The following is a 23,331-nucleotide window of genomic DNA, read 5'->3' as shown; positions in this document are numbered from 1 at the left end:
AACTTTTACAACATTTATAACATTTATAAAATTTTAAGATAAGTCACAGTGAGAAGTTTTATTGTCATTGTAGGACAAGGGGCCCTATTTCAGTGATCTACAGTAATAAACCAATCAGCATTTCACCTGCCATTCCCTTCCCTGAATTTGGCTGTTCGGTATTTTAATGGCGCAGCGCTTCTGAGCTTCTCAGCAGAGAAAACTGATCTGTGCGTTTAGGCTGTGAAGGTGTGTGAGCAGAAATTTACCAAAAAACACACCTCACTTATAGAGCACCACACCCATCGGCGTAGATATATTTGTAAGCTCTTTAAAACGCTATTTAAAATAATGCAGAGGCAAAGTGTGATAAACTATTGGCAAGGTGTAAGACGGCAATAAGCATCATGACATGCCTTGCGCAGTTCAGTGTAAGATAGGACCCAATATCATGCTACTGATATGACATACAGTTTAATATATGTACAGTAACTTCAGAATACTTTTATATCGCTCTTTTAAAGAGCAACTAACTAAGAATATCCAGACACGGGATTTTAAATATTAAATAGCTTAAATAACCTAAATAAATCAAACTAGACCTGGGTAAATTATAATTAATTCACGTTGGGATAGTGGGTTGAATTATGGTCTCAAAAAGTATTGAGCTTATGTCTATAAGTTGTAAAATAAAAAGCTAAATAATATTGCAACAGGCCTATTGTAAATATTAGAACATTTCTGTTAATTTTTTTCTTTTTTTTCACTGGTTCTGATGGACATAAAAAGGCTTAAAATATCAATTTCTGGGGTTACTGTATTTGCAAAAGGGTCACACATCATTTATTCACATAGAAATATTTGATAAACTGGCAGTGAATAGTTTAGTATTACCATGCCATGCCAGTTTTATTTAGCCACATAATTGATTTTTAGTATTTTGAAATCTTTGAAAAAAGCTATGCTTGCTTTATGAGTAGAGAACACTATTAATAATCAGTAATAGTGCTAATTAGTACTAATCAGACAATTTACATCATTCTGAATTAAAAGACTGAGCCAATTTAGACTGAGTCATATTAGACTAAGCCATTTCAGACTGCACACACAAGGTGACGACCTGATCCAGACCTGGGTGAAAACCACATTCACTTCAGGAGAGGAGAGAGAGAGAGAGAGAGAGAGAGAGAGAGAGAGAGAGGGGGGGTGAAGTGAAAAGAGCTGCACAGAGGCCAAGACTGAGAGAAGGAGAGGGGGAGGCAGGGGGATAGGGACTGCTTGAAAACACATGCTGCTGTTCCAGCCTGTGACGCAGTAGGCTCTTTCTTTTCCCCACATACACACACACACAGTCACACTATTCAGAATGTCATCATGCCCTCACTGCTGGAGAGCAGAGCCACACAGCTCCACAAAATGGCAATGGTATAAGCGTATAAGGTGACTGAGAATGGACTGCTGAAGCCTCTCTCCCAGGGGGGCTGAAGAGAGAGGAGAGGTTTCAGCTGCCTATTCACTTTACAGGCTTTATTAAGCTCCTCTGTGAAAAATGAACTCTTACTGTTGAAAATAAAGGTGCTACAAAGGTTCTTTAAAGCAGCCGTCCCTAAGACCATTTAGTTTAATCTAAAAGCAGTACTATTTCTGAGTTGGGAGGGGACTAAATATTCTATGCACATCTATCCCTGCTACATCTAATATATTTATTCTAAAAACGAAGTGGTCTGGTAGGTTTGTTGGAAGTAAATGCTCTATATATTTTGACAGTATTTAAAAAAAAAAATCACAGAATTTATTTACGCTCTTAAACCTGCATTAAAAACTCTTCGACATACTCTATGCAATTACATTTTCTCACCAGAGAGGTCACTAAATCTTCAGCTGTTATTTTTTAAGAGACCCTAGAATACTCAAAAATGATTGATATTTGACCATATTTTGATCAAAAGTTTACTTTTTACTTTACAATAGACTTGACTATTTTTATGAAGCCAAAAATAGCAAGTTAGCTGAGATGCTAAGAGTTGGAGTTATACAGGTTAAAGCCACAATACTAACATAAACGTATTATTATTATTTTTTTTAGCTGGATTACTCGCTGATATTTTATGACTGCTTGATGTGGCACTGCACTGTTTTAAATCCTGTTGTTTGATATGATATGTGAATTATGTTTATAGTTTACTCTGGTCTTTAGGTATGGCGTTTGAAAGACCAGCATGTAGCTGCTGCCTCAAATATGGCCTAGAAGAGCTGGTTAGCTGCAATGCTATTTACTAGATGCAAACTGTTTTTTCAAGCTAAATTACTTGCTGATAGTTAATGACAGGGTACGTTTTAATCTTTGATATGATGTATTTCATCATTTCATCTGTACTCTGGTCTCAATTTATGAAGCTCTGAAAACTAAAGTAACAAAAAAGTGTTTAAAAATAATTTTCTACCACAGCATATCTATATTGATTATTGTCCAGCTTTAGAAGGAAGTAAAACTCTTTGTAGCCCCTTTATTTTATAAACAGTGTATTACAGGCACTGCACAGCAAGGCATTGCATATCTGCTGGCTTCATGCACAGAATGCATGCAATTTAAGCAGATTAGCATTTCAGTTTGGTTAAGAACTGTGCTTTTCAGTGCCAGAGCAGCAGAGAACCCAGCTGAATGTGTCTGTTTCTTGGTGCTGATCAAGAACTCCCAGACAGATGCTAAAATAGGCAGAGTTCTGTTTCAGTGACTGTTTCGCTCCTGCAGCTTTTTTTAAAAAAGAGGAACACGAAGTGTGTAACAGGATACAAGACAGGGACAAGGTAAGGTAAGGGCAAGAGACAGAATCATTGAGAGGAAGAGGAAATACTGCTGAAAGAAAACGACTACATCAACCAGTAAAGCCTACGGTGAGCTACGGCAACCCAACACTGCACAGCAAACTCGCTAAAATCCACCTCTATTCCACCTCTAGAATGTAAAATAGAGCATGCACCTTTCCTCCGGAAGTGAGAACTTAGCTGAATGCTGTCACCTGAAATGGATAGTTACATGAAAACACAAAAAAAAGCTTCACTGGCAAAAACAGAGGGATGGTTAAGGCTTAAATGACATTGATTTAAAATGCAGGTAAGTAAATACACTGATCAAGCATAACATTATGACCACCTCCTTGTTTCTAAACCCACTGTTATTTTTTTTTTTTTTTTTTTAGCTCTATTCAGCATTTTACTTGCCCTTAAGTTTATCTACATTCTTTACTATCCTCATTTCACCCTGTTCTTAAGGTTCAGGACCACCACAGAGCAGCTATTATTATTTGGGTGGTGGGTCATTCATTCTCAGCACTGCAGTGATACTGACATGGTGGTGGTGTATAAGGTGTTACTGTGTTGTGCTGGTACAGTGAGTGGATCAGATACAGCAGTGCTGCTGGAGTTTTTAAACACGGTGTTAAATCACTCACTGTCCTATTTATTTACGTGCTATTTAGACACTCCTACCCAGCTGTTCCACCTTGTAGATTTAAAATCAGACACAGAAGCTCTGAATCTGTTGTTAACTGTTTGTTACAGTTTGTTCAGGTCATCCTTTAGTCTTACCACCAGTATCAATAGAATGCTTTTCACAAGACACTGACCACAGGATGTGGTGAACACCACCACCATGCCAATGTCTGTGCACTACTGAGAATGACCCACTACCCAACTAATACCTGCTCTGTGGTGGTCTATTCTGTGGGGTCCTGACCAATCAATAACAGTGTAAAAGGAGGATAATAAAGTAGGTAGAGATACACAAGGACTAGCATATGTAATTCCACTATAAATGGAACTATAAATGGATCCAATAAAATCAGTAGAGCTAATAAAATTAATGAACTAATGGAAGGGGAAACAAGGCAGTAGTCAGTTATAAATGTTATGTCAGATCTGTGTATATTAATATAATGGCATTTGATGCCTATAAGGCAGAAATTATTTCTTCTAAGGTCTTGGGGGGGGTATATTAGTATATTATGGGGGTCCCAGCCTGTGGTTCCACACACACCACACCACCCCAGCCTGCGTGTTGTACAAGCAAAGCAGGTAAGAAGCATGCAGAACTCCTCAACACCCCACACTCTCACACCAAGTCTCTTCTTTTACCCTACCCAGCCTAATCCCACTAGACCTAAATCTGTCTGGGATTCGTATCTCTTATCTCAAGCATTTAGCAGAAGAATAAATGATAATAGGCATGCAAAGCCAGCAGGTCTGACTCCAGACGTGGCCAGAAGCAACAGCAGGAAAAGCCACCAGCAGCAAGAAAGGGGAAGAAAGAGAGAGGGGAAAAAAAAGAGAGCAAAGAGAGAAAGAGCCAGAGCAAGAGCAAGGGTGGTGCAAGGTCATACATATACACACATTTGCTTCCACTTCCAGGATAATCATCCCCCATTGGCTCGACTGAAGGGAAGCAGGAAGAACAGAGGGTGAGAAGGTCAGAGTTGAGAGGACTAGTAGAGGACTGATGGAGGCAGTTAGTGAGTTCTGACTGGACTAGACTGAACGAACACACACAGAAGATGAGGATGTGATGGAACATGTTACACTAGAAGGAGCATGACAAAGCTGATCTACCATATTGTGACTATAGCTAGTTTTTAAGCTAAATGTGTTCCAATACGGTCATATTCCTATATCTGTTTTTAAATATGTGATGAAATCTACATAAAATGGCAATTGGTAACAAATTCTTGACAATTTTTTAAAATAATGAATAAATAAATCTCGGATTGGACACTATTACAGCAAAAAGTCTTTAACAGACATTTAACTAAATATTTTCCAATCAAGCAAACTTAGCAGTTTTTCTGAAATTCCTAATGAAGTACATTATTAAGATGTACTCAAAGTCAAAGTGGTTTATTATAAAACAATAATATTAGAAAGCCCTAGATAGTTACTGCATGTTACTATTTTCAATAATTATTGTAAAACAATGCTACAAAGGATTTATTAGGGAAATATATATATATTAATCTAAAACAATGTTCATCATATATAAATCACACAAGGATACATGCGTATAGAGTAATATCAGGCAAAAAAGTCCCCCAAAAACATCAATTAAGATTAACACATGTTTTAAATATTTATTAATATTTTTTCCACAATTTGTGAAATTTAAAATTCTTAAAATAAGAAAAATATAATTTTTGGATCCCATCATCACCAAAACTAGCATTAAACAGTTGCATACATTACAAAATAAGACCAAATTAAGAGCAGCCTGCTTCATACTACATGAATGTACGTTTGGCTCTTTTAAACTAAGAATATATTTTAAATATTTTGTTTTGAAAAATTAAAATGTACATATTTATGACATATGTTTGACAAACCTATTACAGTTTCCATCAGCACCACTATAAAAAAAAACAATGAATCAAACCACTCTAATTGACTTTGTTGGCTTCTCAATCAACCTAATATTTACAAAACCCTAAAAATTGATTGCTTCATTTTATGTATATTGAGCGTGACACGCCTACATAACATATATCTACATATAACAATGCCATCCACATCATCTGGCATGTAATGCAGATTATTATTATTATCTTATAAGGTCTGCATTTGTTGAATGTATTTTAACAGATTTCAGAAATAGTTTTTCCTTCTTTATACTTGAGATGACTCACTCACTCACTCACTCTTTCTCCTTGTTAAACTCTTAAATAAAGAAGGTCAGAGTTAGAGGCCGAGACGCACTGCCATTAAAGAAGTTAAGTGAGTTAAAGCTGAGGAGAAGACAGAAGAGAGCCCTGGCAGGTTTGTGTGAGTACAGGAGTAAATGGCTGATGAGTAAGCAAGGTGAGGACCTGCCGGAGGCTTTACAGTCCAACTTACTGTCCAGAATGTCTCCAAGTCCCTGAGCTCGGAGCAGATCCTTCAAACGCAGCACCTCGTCCTTCAGCTCGCGCACCAGCTTGGCATTGGGGTCCTCGTTGATCACAGCATTGCACTTGATCTGCTTGGCCCGATCTGCGTATCTGTACGAGCGGGAAAATGTTGTTCAAGTATAGAGAGGATGACAGGTAAAGAAATATTAGAAATGTAGGGTAAATAAAAAGCCATAATGAATGCCATATTTAATGCTTCTTTTTATCGTGCATAACTAATTAAAAGCTGAGTGAAGCATAATTTGTCCCACAGTGCTCTTTATGCAGATGCTGTTAGAGCTAGGAGAGCTCTTACCTCAGGGTGCTCAGAGTCTCATCATAGTTAATGTCAGCAGGGCTCAGAGCAGCCACCATAGCAGTCCTTGAGTTCCCACCTGGAAACAGAGAAATGAATGATTAATGAATAAGGTAAAAGATAAGCTTCTTTCACACTGATTTAAAAAGTACTTTGAATACCAACCAAATAACATATTTTTAACAATTTAAAAAATGATGTTCTAGTAGAAGCATCATTATGATCCTAACACAAACTGTCGAGGATCAATTAGTAACTATTCGAATCCCCCAGGGCTCTATCTAAGGGCTTATAATATTTGTTTTCTTTTTAAAAGATTTTTTTTTCTCCCTTTTCTTCTCCCCAATTTAGCTAGATTGATTATCCCACCCATTCAGCTGTTAGTCAGATGTATATCCCTCTTTACTAGTGAAGCCACAACACAAGGAAGGTGAAGACTAGCACATGCCTCCTCCGATACATGTGAAGTCAGCCACCACCTCTTTTCCAACTGCTGCTGATGTAGCATTGGAGGAAAGAGCAGCGACTCGGTTTTGATACATCAGCTCACAGACAGAAACCCTGTGCTGATCAACATCACCCTTTGGATTGATGAGGGGAAAGAGTGCCATCTACCCACCCAGAAAGAGCAAGGCCAATTGTGCCCTCTCAGGGCTCTGGCAGCAGATGGCAAACTGCACGACTGGGATTTGAACCAGTGATCTCCCACTTAGCCTGCTGGACCACTCAGTGCCCAGGGCCTATGAAAATGATGCTCATTATAACAACTTAACATGCATCATTCATTTATATAGGATTACAAATATGGGACAAAATCTACATTTTTCACTTTTTTTACCACCTTTCAGCTTTTGTGGATAAATATTTAAATATTTATCCCCTATTATTATTGCAAAAATCCAAAACTGAGCACACATACCCAAATTCTCTCTCAGAAGCCATGTTAACACGGAGTCTCTGTAAGGGATAAAGTCACTCTTCTTTTTCTTCTTGCTCTGTTTCACAATGAAAAAGTCATTAAAAGCTTGCACTGAAAAAATGCTGGAATCACAATGCAAGGTAAGAAAACGGGTTTAAAACGAGAGGGTATTTAGTGGTGAAACAGTGAACAGGTTCAGTAATGGAGGTGGAAACGTTAGTCAATGTCAGAGCAAATCGCTGGTTTTTGCTTTCTGACAAATCAGAAGGAATCACTGAACACAGGAGGAGGTTTACCTTGCTGGTACAGTTATCCTGGGAAGGGAAGCATTTGCAGGAGAGAGAGACAGACAGACAGATATCACACAGTATTAAAGCACTGCAGTCAGACAGGCAGGAGAGAGAGAGAGACAGGCAAACACAGTCCATGCCAGTGTAACAGTCTCCAGAATAATACTCACCACCTCTGCCAGGGCAGAAATCACTTTGCCCAGGGTAGTGAGAGATTTGTTGATGTTTGCACCTTCCTGTGAAGCACAATAAAGAGTGAGAAAGCAGCCCTTGATTTAATTAGCTTTATTAAATGGACTAAATGCACCTGCCAGGGCAGAGTGATGGGGTCTTACAATATAGGTATCATTGAGTGGGACAGAGCATGAGTTCAATACAGATGCGTGAGGAAAAAGATGCCACTAAGATAGAAATATTTGCTTATAGTGTCAGTTTAATGATTTGTGTTATTTTATGCAAAGAGTCTTTCTTTTTTTAGCTTTTTTAGTTCTGCCCTAATGAAGTCATTAACATTCATAATTCAATAATTAAGATTAAAGGATTCCTAGAACATTAAACTGTATCTTTCTATGCATTACGACAGTTTGGAACATAGAACAGACATACCATCCCCACCCCAGACAAACATTGTTTAATCTTCATTTAATATAAAATCTGGAATAGCTAAAACAGAGCTAGAAAACAGGTTAATTCCAAAAACCCAACACTGTTACATAACAGTTTTCACTCCTTTTCTTTACACTCTGATAACATAAACTACATAAACTACAGCAACTTCACAAAGGAGAATATGGTGCTGTTGATACTGGAGAGCAGCACATCTCCTCAAAACTTTCCTCAAGTAATGAGGATGCATCATAACCCTGCTACAATCTTTTTATGGGCGTTTCAACAGAATGCACTTTAATCCGAGAGTTTAATTGGGATGTAAAATAATCGATTACAAACAAGCTTGTAACTTGCATGTATTCAGTATGTTTATATTGTTTTAATGCAAAAATAGTTCTTAGTAAGTAGTTGGTTGGGACAAAAATTGGCACCAAGAATTACTAAAGCACTATATACAGTATTAAAAGGATTCATCATCATAACTCACATGTATATAAATACAGATTACAATTTTACATTTTTATGTGAGGCATGTATAAATATATGTGTAGAGATATTAACAGTATCCCCTGCCTCTTTCACATATGGACCTGCTGCAGCAGTGCCACCTGCAGAAAAGGGCAGAAAATTAGTCTGTACCTTCAGTCTGGTGCCTTTGGCCCCAGTTGAGTCAGCGCGCTCACTGCCTGCCAGGTCCACAAGGCTGATTTTGCTGACCTGAAACAAGATAGCACAGGAACATTCACTCCCAAGACACAAAGAGAGAAATCAATAGAACAGACGGAGACAGTCTGCAGCCTAGCATGTATATTGCCTGTGTTTTTTTTTCTTCTTGTTTTTCTATTCATTGCTCTTTCGACATTCTTATTAAGCATTATAATCACCATCATATTAGCTCTTTCATTATCTAAAATGAATTTTTTGGGGGGAAAAAAACTCATCAAAAACCCCATCAGCTAAACTATTTGGGCCAGACACCTACACATGTGGGCTTAAGTGCGGCCTGTATAGTAACATCTAATGTAGTCATGCTGTACAATAGGCATTGTGTTCATCGACACCACAGTGGTGCTTTTGTGTGCCGAATGATCAGACAATGAGCCCTACACACACACACAGGGCTGGTGGGATGTCTCCCTCCCCTGCCCTAAAGGCCTGCAGCAGTGCTGCCAGTTTCTTTCCCTGCAGAGTCTCAGACTGAGTCTGTGCAGGTTGAGGTGAGTGCTGTGAGCGAGGTGGCGGCTCTGACCTTCTCTGTAGACAGATCTGTCTCAGTGTCGTGCTTCCTCTGGGTGAAGACGATGGTGAAGACAGCGTGGGAGCGGCTGCTGGTCTCATTCATGTTAGTGGCGGCAACCGTTCTGTAGTGAGAGAAAGAAGTTTTTGAGTCTAAAATACATAATTATTGGTTAAGGCAGAATACTATGTGGGGTAATACTGAGAGATCATACAAAGACAGTCGGCATAATATTGAAGTGTAACATGAGAGGCATAGGAGGGGTAGAACCAAGAGACATGGGGTAAAACTAGCTCAGGTTGTAGTCAGGGGCTCCACCTGTGGTAACAATCAGGGACAATACCGTCTTAAGATTAACAGTGCAGACTAACACTATGGTGGCAATGGTGGGTAATATATACTGCAGGGTAATTTTACTGGACCTGAGTTAATAATAAGAGTCTATACCTAGCTGAGGTTTTAGTCAGAAGCACCACCAAGGCACATGTCATAATAATTGGGGTAACAGTGAGGGATTACATCTTGGCATCAATGGGAAACATATTGAGGGGTAATATAATGGGACAGGAGTTATACCAAAGGTAATACCAAGCTGATAATCTAATTAGGGGTATAATACAAGGCACTTGTAGTTATAATGGGGGATAAAATATTCTTGGGGGGATTGTGAGGGGTAATAACCTGGCACCAAGGGGATACTGAAGGGTAATAACTGGAGAAATACAAATGCATCTTTAGCTGCAGCAAAGTCATAAAATAAAACCTGAGGAAAGTCTTGTTAAGTAGTACCTTAACAAGTTAACCCTACCGAGGCAGTAATAATGAGGGATAGTACCTGACCACATAGATACATAGATAGGTATTACCATGAGTGGTAATACCTATCTATGATCATATTAATCACAATGAGGAATTCTGTGGCATTGAAGGGGGTAATATACTGAAGGGACTAATAGCATAGGTCCCATGTAAATACTGAAGTTACATCTCAGGGGCAATATTAGGAATGTGAGGTAATATTTGGGCCCCCCTTTCCTGGGGGAACACAAGGGCACCTGTGGGTAATATAGTATAATAATACATATCCACGGGCTAATAACTTCCTAGAGTAATATTTTTAGAATGTTATTTAATAGCAGACATAGCAGACTAATAGCATCACTGACCCAAATCATCAAGGTGCAGCTAATCACTAAATGGCCACATGTACCGGTGAGTTTAAGGCCTGGCATGCTTAACTCTAGAGTGCATGTGCGTGGCACACCCATGCTGAGGGTAATCCCAGAAAGTACTAGAGAGCCCATGAATAAGATCATGACTCCTTTAGGGACTGAGCTGTAACGTGCACTTGGTACTCCTCAGAGAAATAAGCTTTACACGACACAAGCCACAAATAATCTGTGGGCAGTCAGCAGTGGAGAATTTTCTCCAAGAAAAACACACGCAGTCAATCAACGAGCCCCGTGACAAGTCACGACCTTCTTCTGCTTCAGAAGTGCTATTTTCACCAAACATAATTGCATCCTCTGTGTTGCCCACACACGGTCGACTAATGCAACTTCCGGATCACAGATAAATACACACAGGCAGAGCACTTAACTCAAGCCAATACTTTAAAATTACACTGAAGATTAATGCAGCAATGCTGCAGATTGTGGTACATTGGGAGAGTCACTTTTCACAGCAGCTCTCTTTAGCCGTAGTCTTTTTCTCACCTGGCCTTGTTGCCAGCGTCCATGAGGTCAGCGATGTCCGTGTACGAGGTGACAGCCAGTTTGGACAGATCTTCTACGTACGGTCCGAGAAGAGGATGCTCCCTCACACGCAGGTTCCCTTTGTTCTTGGGGTTCAGCAGGTCCCGCACTCGCTCACAGTAAATCTCCATATACGCCACCTACACATCGAAATGTTTATTATAAGACATCCTTAATTAAAATAATTAGGATTAAGTAGTATTTATATTTAAAAAAAAAAAAAAGTTGTTAACCAATTAAAAAAAAAAAAAGATTGGAATTGATCAGCAATATTTTGTGATTTAATCGCACTTGTTCATTAGACTTTAGCAATTAACAATGGATATTTCTATGTACATAAAATGATGGCTGTAAAAATATTACATTTATACAAGTGGTGTCAATCACTTAAAAACAAACTTTATTAAGCACAACCATATTTTGTGATTAATCATGATTTAAATCATGCTAAAAAATGTTAAATGCTGGTATGTTCCTATATTTTGAGGGAGAGAGAGGGGTAGTGAATCTTAGATATCAGATTTAATCCAGATCACAGCATAAATAAAAAGCAATCTATCTAGCTCCTGAACTAGAAATTAGCAATGCTGTGTTTACTGTGCTAAAATCATACAGCTAATACATTACCAGGTTCTATAAACATGGTAAAGTAATAACATGAACTACAAAAAAAAAAAAAAAGATATTACATTTTCCAGGGTAATCGCAATGTGTTAACAGGTTAGCACTAATAAAAAAAAAGCATTTCATACTAAAAATTTTGTTTTAATACAAATATTATAATAGGTTTTCTGAATAAACAAAAATATAAATACTATTAGATATTGTTAATACTAAAAATATTAGTTATAGATTTTTTTAAATTCTAAAATATTCACTACTTTCTAGTTGCTCTAGCTATGATACAGGCCAGGCGCAATAGTAAACAGGCAGGGCAGTGTATAGTGGCCTCTGAAGAACCCCCATTACTCCTACAACTGACTGCACTAATGCAGCCGCCTGGCCGGCCCGGCTCTTCTGTAGGTGATTCAGAGAGAAGGGAAAGGGCTTGTGGGAATGGATCAAGGAGCAGGGGATGTGTGCCTCCACTCACCTCCACCGAGTATGAGATCTCATCGTTGATGTTGTCATTGATTTTCTCAAAGAGATCTTCACAGAGCTGAGCAGGAGGGGGGAGGAAAATGGTGCATTAGGCAGTGAGGAGAGACTGGTCGATAAAGCACACAAATAACTCGAGCTGTTGCTGCTGAATCCTTCAGACACAGAGCTAATTCCTTAATGTATTCTGGCAACAGCTGAAGAGGAATCATGGTCTAGAGATATACCTGAATCATTCAGCTCTTCTAACTCGTCCCATTTCCCTGATTCACTCAAACTGTGGAAAAGTACAGTGCTCTGGTACCTGAGGGATGATGCCTTCCTGTCCTTCCTCCTGTTTGCCCATCATTGTGTAAGACTTGCCAGCTCCAGTCTGGCCGTAAGCGAAGATGCAAACATTGTAGCCTTCAAAGGCGTGCTGCAGCATCTCCTTGCCGATGTCATTATATACACGGTTCTGAGATGCAAAAGTGGGGTCGTCCGGCTAAAACGGAGGAGAAAATGAAGTCAGGAGAGGAAAGATGAGCATGTAAAACCTTTAACATTTAGAAGATCACATTATCTTAATAAAGGAGGTGCTAAACCAATTGTGCCAGATTGTGCCATCTAAACCAATCAGCAAAAATATGCAAAAAAGATATGAAAAAAATCCAGTAGGGGTTTTCATTTTTATTACTGCCCTTAACAAACTAAACAAATAACAATTTTAGTAATTTCACAGAAATTTTTAGTAATTTTTCCTTGATTATGTAAAGGGTTTACACACAGTTAGATAACAATTAATTACTAGCATTTTCACACACTGTAAGTGAAAGAAAAAAAGAGAGAGAGGGATTACCGAGGTGTGTGACCAATAGGAATAGTCGAAGCTGAAGGACTTTGGTGACTCTTTTGGGGCCTTCGGATTCAAAATAGCTGAAAGAGAGAACAGAAAAGGAAAAATTCTATTAGTTTCAAAACCTTTTCATCCATTAAATGAAGTCCATATATAAATAAAGGCTTTATTCCAAATTATTTTAAAGCATTTCTATTGGTACATTCATCATTAAATGTTGATACAATGTAACCAACAACTGACAGATTTAATAAAGGGTTTATTAATAGAGATTGGGGCATTTTTGAGCTTTCCTGATGGAACAAAATAGCCAAACTAATGATACATTACTGTAATACTAACATTATTTCCATTCACACAGGAAAATTTTCTAGGGTAATCGCAATTTATTAACATGTTAATGTTAATAACACTAATAAAAAATGTTGTTTTCATACAAATATTATAATAAAGTTTCTGAATAAACAAAAATATAAATGCTATTAGATATTATTAATACTAAAAATATTATAGTTATAGATATAGGAAAATAAACATTGCATAACTCTACATACACACACACGCACACTCACTTAGAGAGTAAATCCTACAGGCTGTCCACAGGTGGAGCCTAAACACTGAATTCACCATCTCAATCAATGTCCAGGAACTGAATTATTGATTTTTACATAGATGACCTATTGGCGTTCTCAAAGTCCCCTCAAACATGCTCTCAAGCTAGCTTTATTGAAACACAAAAAAACCCTTAACAATGGTCATAGTGCGCATTATCATCCTTCAAATGCCCTCTAATAGTAAATAACCACCTTATTACTTCACTTACAATGTGCAGTAAAGTGGTGACCATGCAAACAATGCAGTGTAAAAATGAGCAAGTATGCAGAGTTGGGGGAAGTGAAAGCAGGGGTGACACACATGACTTCACAGCACGCAAAGTGAAAATGCAAATCACTGATTTAAGCACTTTCTATTCACGTCCAGCAGTTGAGTGGGGAGGACACTGTTAGCAAAGCAGCTAGCCTTTCAAAACATGCTCAGAAACAGCCACTGCAATTTCCATGAGTGTATAGGAAAGAGCTGAATCCCCCAAACCGCAAACCGAGAGGCACCAAGAGGAAAGCTGAGACACTGATACTAATTGTTAAAAATAAAGATAAAGATAAAGAACAGAATTATTTTTAACTTCACTTCAAGATGAGTGTTTTATAATAACAGTGGTACAAGCGGTGTAGTAAAAGGAGAAGGTATTGAAGAACACTGTATTGATTTCCAAAAACATAGAACCTATTTTTTATTAATAAATGATATGTAAATCTGTTGGCAGACAGTGGTTTATTTTGTGTTGTGTTGTGTTTAAACCCAGGCCACCAGATAGCAGTGTTGTTCTCAGTGTTTTAATTAGATCCCACTGGCCTAGTAAATTTAAAAGCATTATGACGACACTATTCCTAGTATGTGTATACACACAAGTATGTGCATTTTTGTACTTAGCCATACAAATACCAATTATGTAATACTGTAGTTAGTGTAAGGTATTGGAATGCAGCAGTTCAGTTCTTGATTTTGAGTTTTGTTTCCATAGAATCAGATTATATACATTTTTCGAGAGATAAAATTGAGATTAATTTTACTGTATGTATTCTTACTGTGTCTAGGTTTGGAAACAAAATAGTTTACCTATTTACTGCATTTTATTTATACTTTTATATATTATATAAGTATATATTCATATACTTTATGGACCAGATGTTTTTTTTTTTTCCCAATGGAAAGTCTTCTGAGAGTCCTGAGAGTTGGAAAGCAGTAAAGGACTGATGCAACAAATGAAATTAATGGGGGAAGGCCCAAAAAGATGAACACATACACACACTCACACACACACACACACTTGCCCCAAGCTATTTACTGGGCGAAGAGACCTTTGAGCATTAAGCAGCTCATGAAAACAGTCACATGTCCTTAAGTAAAGTCCATCCTGGAGGCAAATCCTGAGAAGCAGCAGAGATGAGCAGAAAGTTGAGCAGTCTGATTATGATCAGTTGGATCAGCTGGAGCTGATTAACCTCAGACAAAGTGAGGCTCTTTAAAATACTGCTGAAGAGCAGGGGTTCAGGTTTGTCTGTGGTGTTGAGAGCAGCAGCTTTACTTACATCAACCCTGCCTCCAGTGTACTTCATTCTTACACTGTGACTGACGAGTCCCATAATCAATGATATTCTAAAATTATAATAAAAAAAGGATTTGCCTAAAACCTTGTAACTCTCAAGTCTGTGTAAGGTGGCAAGTTTAAGCAAATGTGTTCTTATCTCTCTCCTCCCTTTTCTGCAAGATCACAAACCCCATGATAAGTGGATGGTTAAGTAGTTGTTCTCTCAGACATGTCTGACTGTTCATTAGTATATAGAACATGACTCAAATCACATGTCCACTGACTCAGTCAACACGTCAGTGCTTTATCGGTGGGATATTAATTTAATGTTACTGACGAATCTGTGGGAGATCAAAATCAGCTGATGTGATCCTGCAACCAAAACACTGGCTGAACCCCAGTTTGGACTCCACATGCCTGGTAGCTGTGGGCATGCATGAGCAGCTTTTTGTCCCCTCATTCGATCCTCTCCTTCGCTTTCTACCATCTTTCAATCTTTTATTCTTTTCACCTCACCTCCATTGCACTTTCTCCACACGCCATTTCAGCAATGCTGAATTAGTTTCCACTAACCCCATTCCATTCTGCTCATCTCCCTCAATCCACACATACCTCGCCCCCTTTCAACCGTGCACACACACCCAATCATACTCTCTCTTGTGGCCACACAGGCCTGCAGTCTTAATAAACAGGAATCTGCAGCCTTGTCTGGTATGCGGCGGGGCCTTAACGTGCGGCCTGCTCCTCATCTCTGCACTGTAGGATATTTATAGGTATTAGAAGGCCAGTTGGTGCTGAAGCCCCTTTGACTGACTGTGTCAGAGCTGGCCGGCATGTAGGGGCCTTTTCAAGTGCCTCGGCTCAGGTCCACGAGAGGCCACTGGAAAAAGTAGAAGAGGGAGCGACTGACGAATGTGATCAACAGGCTCCAGGCCTAGCAACCACCCAAACAGAGCAGAAACACACGCACAGCCTAGGCTGAGGCCAGGGTCACTGACAGCCGTCAAATAGGGGATGCCCATCCTAATGCCATAATAAGCTAACAGCCTAATTAGCACAAAAGCACAAATGCACCGTGATTGAGATGAGAGGCTTCAGATCCTCCTGCAGTGAGAATCCCTGTGAAGCTCAGCTAGTGCTGGTGCTGCCTAATCTTACTGCATTCATCAATAATGCATAGAATGTGCATGTGTATGTGTGTGTGTGTGTGTGTGTGTGCCTGCAAATATACACATTCTCATGGTCAATCCTCTTTTTGATCTTCAGGGTAAGATTCAATTTGAATTTCAAAGTGTTGAAAAAAGACTGTACAGAGCTTTAGGGAGGCATGCACACCTCCTGACCAGTTGAGTTTACACCCAGGAATGACCGTGCCTATTATTGGTGGTTTGTTTTCATACAGTAAAGTACTTTTATCAACAAATGACAGCAACAAACAATAGCCATTTGGTCATATGCTCAACATGGATAGCTTTCACCAAAATATGGATTAGGGCTTAAAAAAATTACATTGTGATATTTGGCTGCTCTGTGATATACATCTCTATTTAAAAAAAAAACATTTTCTTTTGATTTTACCAGGGTACATAAAGTGTCAATGATCCAACAAGCAATGTCATTCTACAAGAAAGGGCCCAAGGTCTGGACAAACTAGAAGACTGAAGAAATCCTAAATTAATGGCATGAGTTCTTGGGCTAAATAAAGATTATAGATGAATAAAGATTTTTAAATTGCTATTTCATTTACTGCTACGTCACCATCTAACAAAATAAACACTAAGCACTACGTCACAAAAAGTGTCATTTGACCATGCAAAGAATAAAATAAAAATAAATAAGACAGAAAATAAGCATCAGAGAATGACAGTATTGTGATATCACTGTTATCGTAGGCAATTTTGAGTGAGATGCCCTGCGATTTCCACCTCTGCTTGATGGTTGGATGGATGGATGTATTGAAATGGACAGAGCTTTCACGTGGAGAGAAATCAATCAATCAGTTATAATAACAGCAGCAACAAGTCAAAACATGACTTGCATTCTTGCTCATCTTGCTTTATCAAGCCACAACAATGCGTTTCATATCAGGATTCTGAGTTTTTTCAATGAATTGGATTATCACAAGAAACTAAATAAAATGATTATTAGCTCCGAAACATTCAGCCTAAAAACACAGTTCCCACCAGGACTGTATGTGCGTTTGTGGTGGGGTCTTGGCTGAGTGCTCCATATCCTCTAACTACAGGTCACAGTTGAGTGAGAAAGATAAACACAGTTCAGGCTAAGTCAATGTCCGCATTCAGAGAGTGTTCAGAGAACAGGCTTCGCCTCCTGACAGCATGATAGCAGCATGCCTTACCACAGAGGTCACGCATGATGTGTGAGGACCACGCAGATAAAACATCCACACCACACTTTCCCCAGTGTCTCCATTGCACAAGTCCATGTGATAATGGGACGAGCTTCCTTTCTGGGTTCTGGGTTATTAGGGAAAAATGTGAAGCTAATTTAGGAGCGATTTCAACTCTGACCTGAGCTCTCTTCCAGAAACATAAAGCCCAGAGAGAATATAAACACCTGCTATGAACACACAGCCCTCATCAGCTGTACTGGAGCAGGGAAGACCAGATGGATACTGGAACACTGGAGTAAAGGGCAGTTATGTTATTAAGACTGACCCTCTCCTGGACTTTCCCTAACTGAGACATAAGCCTAGGGTTAATGTAATAGCACAGATATAAACAAGGAAACAATGACAGAATGACTCATACTTTTAAACTACTTTTTGATATAACGTGATCGTGTCAAAATAAGGAAAGGATCTATAGAAATGCTACAAAATGACTTGGAATTAAATCTTCTACATTGGCTTACACTAACAATTACAAAGGATTTCAGTTACTCTGGTCTAAGGATCACTAGTTCAAATCCAGGATCACGTTGCCAGCCATCAGCAGCCAGAGCCCGAGAGAAAAAACAATTGACTTTGCTCTCTTTTAGGGGAAGACTTTACTCTTTCAGTAGATTGCACTCTTTCCCCACATCAATCCTATTTGTCAGCACAGGCAACTGGTAGCTGATGTTTCAGACCTGAGGGTCTAGTGCTTTCCTCAGAGCGATGATGATACATATGAGCAGTATGAGAAAGGGAAGCAGTTGCCTCCTAAATATGATATATGGTATATATCTATATGGTATCCACTTAGGGCTGAACGATTAATCGTTTTTTAATCGAAATCGCGATTTGAATGGACGCGATTTTTCAATCGCAGGAGCTGCGATTTGAATTAGCCAATAGCCTGCAAGTGTTTCCAACTTATGTGGTTAAAAGCGCCTGTTCTGTGTCTGAGAGGCTTGTGTGTGTGTGTGAGCACACCGCCTGCTCTTCTCCGATTGGCCTGATGCAGCAGGGGCTGGATTCATTTGAATATTTTTTTCACTGGAGGGCGGGGCTGCGTTCAACGCAACGAAGCCAGCATGCACTGCCGCTCTCTCCATTGCAGCTACATCAGGGTGAATTAAATTTAAAGTGGCGCTTGGACATGAGTGGAAGACTTGGATAAAATAATTTAAAGCCAGGCGGACACTGTGCAATTGTTTAAATGCGTTGTAGAGTTCAGATTGTCTGCGAACCCGAACCTGACTTGATGCCCGAACTCGCGCCGGGTCAGCAGAGAATTCCCTCCGCTTTCCTTTGCGCTCTGTCAGATGGTGCTCCAGAAAATGGTCTGTGAGGTAGATCTGTTTTAATACAACAAATCACACTATGATCTTTATGATGTACCACAAGTTACACTGTTATAATCACACAGTGCTGCACGCGTGTCAGCAGCTGCAGCTCTGCCTGTTTAAAGCTCCGCGCGTGGGTTAATCGGTTTGCGCCGCACACATCGCCGGGGTGACGACGCGTCTTTTTGGGGCAGAAATAATATTTCTTTATTTTATTTCTGCTATTGCGTGCCGTTTTTCGTTTATATCTTTTGGAATTCGTTATATTGTAATTTTATTAGTATTTGGGGATTATTAAATAAAATATAAAAGTAATATATAAACAGTATAAATAAATATCAGTTTGTACCAGTGTTGGGAGTAACGGCGTTAAAACAGCTTCTGGCCGCTGTGCCTGTGGTTTGGCGTGGTGAAGTGAGGCACAATTGTGACGATTTGCTGCTCTAATCAATTCAGTGATTGCCGTGGACAAGCCAAGTTCCGAATTAAGGACGTTAAGCTCTTTTTAGCTGCTCCGATGTTTGTGGTGCTGCTGCTTTCTCTTTTAGAGCTTAGATTTTCTGCCCGAACCTGACCTGACCCGAGGACCGACCCGAAATCGGGCTCCTATTTTTATTTTATATAAAGCTTTGGTGTGCTAATCATAATGTTGCTAAGTAACCAATTATTATTGTTCACTAAAGCGAACGAAATAGCGAAAACTGAAAGTGAAAAACATTTGTGTTAACTGAATCTGATAAAAACGGCAATTAAAAGAAAATAACATAACTATCTCGAACTGTATTTTGTGTTTATAAAACTAACTACAACTAACTGAAATTACTGATAGAATACCCTCATTTTCGTGTTAAATTAATTTAAAAGCGCTGTTGTACAGCGGAGTTGTACAGCGGGCGGTGTTGTGCCGAGCGCGTGGCACCTGGTCCGTGGCGTTAGTTCTTGTGTAAAGCGCTCGCGCTAGCCGCAAAATACGACAGAAAACACTGAGAAACTGCAGAACTATCTATGGGATTACAATATGAGCGCCAGGCAGATGAAAGAGAAACAGCAGATACAGCGTGAGAATATTTACCTGTGAGTAGTAACTCACACCAGAAATCTCTCTCTCTCTTTCTTTCTCTCTTGCAAAACGTGCACGTTTTGGGCCTGATCTAAGCTCTATTCTCTTTTGGCAAGGCTGTTGTTATATTAATACCATTTTAACGGTCATTAGATTGTTGTTTTTGTCCATTATTTTTTTTGTTTATATATACATATTTCCTTTGAGGGTGGCTTGGTATGTTTAATTTCATCCCCAGACGCGTTTTTCCGTTTTTTCCGTTTTTTTCAGTATTACAAGTTTTAGTAATTTTCTTTGGTTGTGTGGAGAATTTCGTTTTATTTTTTTTAAATTCGTTAGATTATATTTTTGTCAACATTTTGGGTTTATTTTCGTTTGTTATTTTTCTAATAGTAAATGTATAATTGATTTCCTTTTTTGATGGGCGAATATTAAAAAGTAACGCGATTAGTTACTTTTACTGGTAACTAATTACTTTTATAGTGGAGTAACTCTGTTAGTAACTCAGTTACTTTTTTGGAGAAGTAATGAATAACTATAACTAATTACTTTTTCAAAGTAACGTGCCCAACACTGGTAGCTACCAGTATGAAGCTAACAGCTAAAAACTGATTTACTTTTAAGTTCATTTATTTGTAAAAATGCATCTCAAAACTCAAAGAGTTTAGGATAAAACCGATATTTTGCTTTTTTTTTAGCTTTTCTGCTAAGGCATTACTGTCCACAGCGGACCAGTCAGTTACTGATGTTGCAGTTATACCTTTTGTGCATGCAAGCATTAATGATGCTACTTTTGCATTTAATGTGCAAAAAAACTGATTTACTTTTAAGTTAATTTATATTGTAAAAATGCATCTCAAAACTCAGACTTTACAGTTACTGATGTTGCAGTTAAACCTTGTTATTTATTTTGTTGTTACTTGCAATTTAAAAATAAAACTGAAAACTGCATTTAATCTGAGATACCTGTGAATATTTTATGTGGAAGAAGTTTATAAATTTATTTGATAGGTATGGTAACCACTAATACAGGTTTAGGTTTTTGATGGATTAAAAATAATCGCAATTTAAATCGCAATCGCAATATTCTGTGGAAAAATCGCAATTAGATATTTTGCCCAAATCGTGCAGCCCTAGTATCCACACTGAACTTTGATAATCTGGACAGCTATGAACCACAGAAACTTAGATTTTGTACAGATGCATGTCAGTTTGGATGCTATGGATGCTAAAATTGGATTTTAAATGCGCCTTTTGCGATACTCATGATAAGACAAAGACTACTTCATTAAATCCTAATTGACCGAAGCGCAGGGGTCCAAGAAAATGCCAAAAATGTGTTACTAACTCCATCCTCATTACCACAGTAACCTATGTTCATGTTTATGATGTAGCTGAAAAATGGCATGCATATCCGATCAGATCTTTAGCGAAAAATAATGTAGATATACATCAATAGATCTGATTTATAAGAATTAATGGAGTCTGGACACAAACCTATTGATAAGGAAGTTTGTATGAGGTAGAATAAAAGATATATTTAGACGTGCATTATGTATAAAACATGTAATTCACAATAACATTAGAAGTTCACACGGTTTTCCTCCTGTAATTGTACATAAATACACAACAACCTGCAGCCTCTGCTCATGCCTACATCAGTGTCGGCCTCCTTATCTGAAAGGCAGTCGTGTTTCATTCTGTCCCATTTCAGTTTAAAGAGGATAAAGAGGGAGGGAGTTTCCTCCTGTGGTGGTGATTCATGCTCACGACGCCCCGGCCCACTCATTCTCACTCACCCTCTCCCTCCATCTGCTCTCAGTCAGTCAGGCAGCAGCTCGACTGAAGCGCAGAGGCTGCAGTCTGCTATAGAGCAAAGCCTAAATCCATAGTCTTCCAGTCTTACCCAGTTGAAACTCCACTCAAAAAAAGATTATATGGTCTTTATATGGTTTGGATTCACATATATACGCAGCACTAGTTGTGCAATCAACCTTCCCAACCCATGGCAACAGGTAGGGTCTAAATTCTTGGCAGTTACCATGACAACAGTCGCTCTGCACAGTGGGATTCAGCAGCTTGAATTGTCATGAACTGTCGCATGTGAATGCTATGATTCAACACTTTTTTTCATATTTCATTTCTCAAATGTTAATATTAATACTTAATTTCATTCATTTATTTAAAAGCATGCACAACTCAATGTGATGTTATACTAAATACTGTATGAAGTTGTGCTATCTGAAAGTTACCACATCCAGAAGGTCTAACATGCAATTTTGCATGATGCCAAAATCACCTTTGGTCTTGATTACAGGCTCTTTGACTGTCTACATTTGTGTTAATGAGGTCCAGCAACTACTGGTGCTAACTGTTCTAAACATACACTCTGGTGAGCTATTCCAAAAAGACAATGCTCATCCACATACTGCTGCAGTCTCAAGAGCTTGCTTTGAATACACAGTTACTTTCCCATGGCGAGCTCCATCTCCAGAAATGTGTGGGAAGCTCTATCAATACTCTATACCTAAATTAAAATCTGCAGGAATTGTGTGAGAATATTTGAGCTGCATTTAATGGATTATCACAGGATGCCATTAGCATCCTCTACTTTGAACTCCATGCTAAGAGGCTATACATGTTGCATGCATTAAACATACTATACAGACTACTTACATATACGTAAGTTAAATAAATGTGACCAAGAGTTGCTCATATCAGTCTAAATCCTAAATAAATTGACCTCTTCCTTCCTTCCCAACAGTAATGCAATCTTTGCCACTTCCTTCTGGGTGCAACAATTTTTTTTTGTAGGCGATGAGTGCACACATTCTTTAAAACAACTTACAACCAACACAACCAGTAAAGATACATAATAAATGAAAGTATTAGGATTAAAGTGAGACATTAGGAAACTTAACACTGCAGAGTACGTAACCTTGAGGAGGTTCGATGCATGAACCTTTGAGGGACACCATGCATGAAAGCTTCTGAGAAGCAGGATACGAAAGTGAGTGCGAATGACCCCACAAATGCCAGCATTGATATGCCTGGCACTGTGAAACCAATCTGAAGGCAATCATGTGAGAGTGAGACCTGTAAAATGAACCCAGCTGTTAATGGACTGTTCTGGCCGAGTGCAAGGTCATGATGGGTACAGGAATGGAATGGACTCCTCTACCCTGCCTATATAAGTCATGATTAGCTTGAAGCTAACATCTTAGTTGTCCTGTCCTGGGGCACAACAATACTAACAAGATGGTTTGCCTCTTTTTACACAGGCCTCCTAGTGGCCGTTCCATCTGTGCAATGCAAATCAACTGGGTGATTTTGTGTTGTCTACTAGTTTAAATCTGCCGCCAGAGAAGATACGGCCTCACAGACCTTTCCCTGAACAGCAGCAGTCAGTTATGGCAATGCAGAAAGTGGTTAAACGCAGCCCAAGTG

The 23,331-nt window shown here is 38.8% G+C and overlaps 1 protein-coding gene across 20 annotated transcripts in view; it reads right to left on the bottom strand.

Annotated features, from left to right (window-relative positions):
- kif1b (kinesin family member 1B) overlaps window positions 1–23,331 on the bottom strand; it is a 108,238-nt gene that overhangs the window by 57,987 nt on the left and 26,920 nt on the right. For 6 of the 20 annotated variants that reach the window (XM_049462821.1, XM_022676951.2, XM_049462825.1 and 3 more), the window contains exons 3-13: window positions 12,950–13,026; window positions 12,416–12,595; window positions 12,107–12,172; window positions 10,975–11,153; window positions 9,272–9,383; window positions 8,662–8,739; window positions 7,584–7,649; window positions 7,420–7,437; window positions 7,124–7,199; window positions 6,205–6,283; window positions 5,857–5,999 (exon numbers count right to left, since the gene is read on the bottom strand). In XM_049462821.1, coding sequence (XP_049318778.1) covers window positions 5,857–5,999; window positions 6,205–6,283; window positions 7,124–7,199; window positions 7,420–7,437; window positions 7,584–7,649; window positions 8,662–8,739; window positions 9,272–9,383; window positions 10,975–11,153; window positions 12,107–12,172; window positions 12,416–12,595; window positions 12,950–13,026 — 1,074 coding nt within the window. Of the gene's footprint in view, window positions 1–2,960; window positions 3,000–4,368; window positions 4,411–5,856; window positions 6,000–6,204; window positions 6,284–7,123; window positions 7,200–7,419; window positions 7,438–7,583; window positions 7,650–8,661; window positions 8,740–9,271; window positions 9,384–10,974; window positions 11,154–12,106; window positions 12,173–12,415; window positions 12,596–12,949; window positions 13,027–23,331 lie in introns of all 20 variants that reach the window. The other 14 variants (XM_049462816.1, XM_049462826.1, XM_049462820.1 and 11 more) reach the window with 6 other exon arrangements.

The sequence above is a fragment of the Astyanax mexicanus genome, chromosome 13 (assembly GCF_023375975.1).
Source record: "Astyanax mexicanus isolate ESR-SI-001 chromosome 13, AstMex3_surface, whole genome shotgun sequence".
NCBI classification, from domain to species: domain Eukaryota; kingdom Metazoa; phylum Chordata; class Actinopteri; order Characiformes; family Acestrorhamphidae; genus Astyanax; species Astyanax mexicanus.
Note: the sequence above shows the minus strand (reverse complement) of the source record. Positions and strands in the feature narration are given on the sequence as shown.